Genomic DNA, 5,169 nt, shown 5'->3' with positions numbered 1-5,169 from the left:
TTGGCGTCTCCAAATGGCACACTTGGACTACACCTGATATACAAACTTCAAATGACTGAAACTCCTCAGTGCTTCAACATACAACGAGGCTCTAATGAAAGATAATGACCGGAGGAATCCTCTGGTAGACACAACATTACTGATGGTGGAAATTACTTATAATTATATAAATGAAATGGTGTATCGGGGGTGGGGGGCGTGTTGGCGTACAGTCAGACCTCCTCCCCCTTCTTGCAATATGCTGACCGCTCTGACTGTAGCAGTGGACAACTAGAAGTTTCCAGTATTCTCAAATCCAAAACTTGTCAGCACTCTTATGGTCATAGTCATCCACTCCCATGAGTTGTGAAGTTCTGCTGAAGAAATACATCCAGTTTTGACACATTCTGACCACATGTCTCTCCGTTTGTGAGAAAAAGTCCTGTAAACACCATTATGCATGAGGGCGCACAGAGCCTGACTGTGATGCAGCACCGGCGCACACATTGCGCATGGTTACGCATCCAGCTGGTGGATTCAAGTCAAAACAAACCTCAAAATGCCTTATATCCTTATGACAGGACAGGTGTTGGCTACACATCAGTGGCTTTAGATTTAGTTTCCCAGTTGACCAGTGAGAAATGTTCTAGAAAGAATACAGGCATGTCAAAATGAGCTCAAGTTGCTCTCTGGATATTATTGGCTCAGAAAAAGCCGTTTCATAAAAGCGTCATAATGGACACAGGCAGAGTTTAAACCCGTAAATCTCAGCCCCAGAAAGTACAATGGAAAAACGGCATGCGGGTGTTCCGGTGCGGGTTAATTTAACTTATTTTATTTTGTTATCAATATTAATTAATTTAAGTAAGGATTTATTTTATTTTTCACTAATTTTAGTACCTTATTCGAGCCTCTGAAACCAATTGTGATTTGTAAACAGCAGAAGTTGTGATATTTAGTTTGTTGTAATGTTTGTTTTTGACATGTTGTTTGAGGTTGTTGTTGTTCAATAATAATAATAATAAAAAAACAAAAAAACAGCTAGCTGAAGGCTAGACCTGTCAAGAAGGACCTCGCTGCAGCAAACAGGAAGGGGCGGGACGGACCGCTGGCAGTCTGACCTTATTTGGAAATGGGACCATTGCACTCCGGAAGTGAAGGGGGCGCTATTTCCTATATTATCTGCGTTCTCCCGTTTTTATTTTCTTTTGAAATCTGTGATATATCTTCATCTTTAGGAAGGAGTTTCACTCTCAGCATGTATTTGAACTTCTCTCTTTTATTTACTTCATGGCCGCTCACCGTTTTTAAATTCTGTAGCTTTCTGTGTACTTCTAAATCTGCTCCTTAGTCGCATCTTTTCGGGTCTACTACTGCCTCTAGTGGCGTGGGGTGGTAACACAACTAATATAATTACGTTACTAAATGAGTCTTTATTATTTACTGTTAATTGTGGCATTATTGGCACCATAAATGATAAATTCTCTAATAAGACACCATGCTGTTTTATTTTCTTAACGATGTAGAGCTAATTAAATGACATAAACAAGATCTTTATACATTATGAATAATATTTATACATCTCCATCATTTATAGGAAGAATAAAAGAAAACCATCTGTATATATATTTATGCCAATAGTGATTTTTCTGTCCGAGAACAGTCATCTGTGCTTACTGTATTTTCCGCACTATAAGGCGCATGCTAAAACATACGGTCAACAAAAAAAAAGGTAACGGAAACCAAACAGTAAGTTTAGTTGAACTTTATTCGACTATGTAACAATACACTCACGGTATTTCTTATTCTAATTCCACAAATCCATCAAAGTCCTCTTCTTATCTGAATTGAACTGCATGTTTCGCCATCAAACATGCCAGGTTCCCTCTCATCATCATCGGAGTCGGACTCGTTTCCAGGTGGCTGTTCAGCAGCGATGCAGCTTTAGTGAAGCTCAGACAGTTAAGGCCGATGCATCAGCCCAGGCATCCACCATCCATCCACACATGGAGGCGTAACTCGCCCGGCGCCGCCTCCCGTCTCAGTAAACTGTGTTCAGTCTGTCGTCCATCGCTCCCACGCCGCTCCCAACTTCTGTTTGAACGGCCTGTTTACACCGATGTCCAGCGGTGGGAGTTCTTTTGTTAATCCTCCCGGAACGACGGCAAACTCCGAATCAGTTTGCTTCGCTTCCTTTTCCACAGTAGCAGTGAGACGGGCGCGCATGGAGTCGCAGATGAACAGGGACGGTGATGCGTGGAAAAACCGATCTGGTTTTTACCGAGGCTATGCTGCAGAACTCGGACAACAATCCCTGATTGGTTTATCGCTGCTGCCGTCCGAACTGTACACTTTACTTCTCTGTGTCAGGGACAGATTTTGGAATTCAGTGCACATATAAGGCGCAACGGATTATAAGGCGCACTGCTGATTTTTGAGAAAATTTAAGGCTTTTTAGGTGCCTTATAGTCCGGAAAATACCGGTAATTATTTTTTCAATAAATAAAGAATAATGTGTAAAGTTAATCATATTAGAGAAAGGGGGAGGGATCAAATAAGTTTCTACTTTTGCTTACCACCTTTTCAATCAGTTGTCTCAATATATGTCATGGTATTTGAATTGTGAATATGAATGAAATAAATAAACTACACTATGCATATAAATTAGATTTTTAGAGGAGTTGTCTGCATTGATTAACCTGAAGCTGCTGCTGACAGGACGGCCAGATGGACTGGACTCTCCTCAGGAAAAGCTTCCAGACTGAAGTGGAGAACCTGTCGAAGTGAGTTCCTCTGTCCACCTTCAGAGTGAAACGGAGCGTACTTCTCAGACATCAACACTCGTGTTGCTTTCAGGTTCAGACATCCCAACATCGTAGACCTGCTGGGCTTCAGTGAAGGAGAGGGAGGACTGATGTGTCTGATCTACAGCTACATGCAGAACCGCTCCCTGGAGGACCAGCTGCAGAACGTAACTCGCTGCCTCCATGTTGCCCTCAGTGTGGATGTAGGGCGACTGTGCCTTTATGGTGATGTGGACAAAAACAGCATGTTTTGATTGGTGACTGTGAGAGTAGTAGTGAGCTGTCAGCATGCTCTCTGTTGTGGTAGCAACGGTTTGTCTACTCCAGGTGTGTTTCCGTCTGTTCCAGTCATATGCTTGTATCTTCCAGGCGCTGGGTCTCTCGTGGCCTGACCGGATCAGCATCATTGAAGGCGCGGCAGCAGCTCTTCAGTTCCTGCACCACCCGCCGTTGCGTCAAGAGCCGCTGATCCATGGAGACGTCAAGAGGTCAGGAAATCTGTTCCTGTTGAACAGTTTGGCAACATCAACATGTAGAGCAGCTCATTAACATGTTCTGATCTGACGACAGAACCGTCCGGCTGCTCTGTATCTGCTGGTTTTATCCAACTGATGTCCTAGTCAAAGGTTTCTGGTTGCTTTGACTGGTCCTTCTGGTAAAAGAAAGACACTATCACAGACAGTCTCACTGTTGCTAAGCATAAAGACAACTATGGATCCGATTCCTGCTCCTTGCCACGCCTCTGAGGACTGGTCATGAAGTGACACTGAGGCAGGAGGGGAGAAACGCTGCCACCTGCAGGAGGGGAGAAACGCTGCCACCTGCAGGAGGGGAGAAAGGCTGCCACCTGCAGGAGGGGAGAAACGCTGCCACCTGCAGGAGGGACTGGAATGGACTGGTTCTCCCCAGAAATAGTCCATTCAGTCTATTCAGAACCAGAACCAGTATATTATCTGAGGCCAGGGGAACATCACCAGAGCTTCTTCAATGCTGGGATGAGCTCTGAAACCAGAATGAAGCTCTTATTTCTGTCTATGTCTCTGCAGTTCCAACATCCTGCTGGACCAGCATTTGGTACCAAAGCTTTCAGACTTCGGTCTGGCCCGGTACGTACCGCAGAACGCGGCCGGCTGCTCGACGCAGACGGCTTCTGTCGGCAAAACCACGACAGTCAGAGGAACGCTGGCCTATCTGCCCGACGAGTACGTGAGGAGAGGAGAGCTGTGCACGGCGGTGGACGTCTACAGCTTTGGAGTGGTGAGACGCCCAGGGGCTGATGGGAAATGCAGTCTGTCGCGTTCTGTCTTACCACAGATGTCTCAACCGAGCCTGAAAGTGTCCTGTGTGTTTCAGGTGCTGCTTGAGGTTCTGACGGGCCGCCGAGCTCTGGAGCAGGACGGGAGGTCTGGAGACCGATACCTGGTGAGAGCATTCACCTGGGGTCATGTTGACCTGTTGGTATGTTGACCTGTTGACCTGTTGACATGTTGACATGTTGGTATGTTGNACCCAGATTTTTCATTTGTATTTCTTGTAAATGCACATTGAGTGTTGAATGTATGGACTGGAAAATACAATAAATCTGTAGAATCAAGTATTCTGCTCGTGGATTTCAAGATTGATCAAAATAGCACAAAAAGAAATGTCATTTTGGACATATTTATTTTTGAGGATGTACAGGTGTAGTCCAAGTGTGCCATTCGGAGTCTCCACTTGGCGTCTCCAAATGGCACACTTGGACTACACCTGATATACAAACTTCAAATGACTGAAACTCCTCAGTGCTTCAACATACAACGAGGCTCTAATGAAAGATAATGACCGGAGGAATCCTCTGGTAGACACAACATTACTGATGGGGGAAATTACTTATAATTATATAAATGAAATGGTGTATCGGGGGTGGGGGGCGTGTTNAAATTAAATCAGCTGCTGTTCTTGAACAATTTGGAGTACATGCAAAAGCTTGGTCTCTTTATGAAGATGACAAGCTAAATTTTCTATTTTTACAGTTAAAAATACTCTAACTGCAAGTAGTTTGTAGCTATTCCATTTGTAACACAACAAAAATTGAGAAATTTTGCTTCACCCAGATATTTCATTTTTATTTCTTGTAAATACACACAGAGTGTTGAATGTATGGACTGGAAAATACAATAAATCTGTAGAATCAAGTATTCTGCTCGTGGATTTCAAGATTGATCAAAATAGCACAAAAAGAAATGGACATGTTTATTTATGAGGATGTACAGGTGTTGTCCAAGTGTGCCATTCAGAGTCGGTCTCCATTCGGCGTCTCCAAATGGCACACTTGGACAGCACCTGATTTACAAACTTCAAATGACTGTAACTCCTCAGTGCTTCAACATACAGTCATCAAAGAGGC

At 43.9% G+C, this 5,169-nt stretch overlaps 1 protein-coding gene across 2 annotated transcripts in view; it reads left to right on the top strand.

Moving 5' to 3' along the window:
* The window catches only part of irak1 (interleukin-1 receptor-associated kinase 1), a 24,679-nt gene extending 20,392 nt beyond the window's left edge, over window positions 1-4,287 (top strand). For both annotated transcript variants that reach the window (XM_015017379.1, XM_015017381.1), the window contains exons 5-9: window positions 2,698-2,762; window positions 2,836-2,950; window positions 3,153-3,271; window positions 3,830-4,040; window positions 4,137-4,287. In XM_015017379.1, the coding sequence (XP_014872865.1) occupies window positions 2,698-2,762; window positions 2,836-2,950; window positions 3,153-3,271; window positions 3,830-4,040; window positions 4,137-4,250 (624 nt within the window). In that variant the 3' untranslated portion in view covers window positions 4,251-4,287. The remainder of the gene's footprint in view (window positions 1-2,697; window positions 2,763-2,835; window positions 2,951-3,152; window positions 3,272-3,829; window positions 4,041-4,136) is intronic.
* Window positions 4,288-5,169: the final 882 nt, after the last annotated feature.

Source organism: Poecilia latipinna, unplaced genomic scaffold (assembly GCF_001443285.1).
Source record: "Poecilia latipinna isolate Pla-1442-1.1 unplaced genomic scaffold, P_latipinna-1.0 Scaffold2134, whole genome shotgun sequence".
NCBI classification, from domain to species: Eukaryota; Metazoa; Chordata; class Actinopteri; order Cyprinodontiformes; family Poeciliidae; genus Poecilia; species Poecilia latipinna.
Note: the sequence above shows the minus strand (reverse complement) of the source record. Positions and strands in the feature narration are given on the sequence as shown.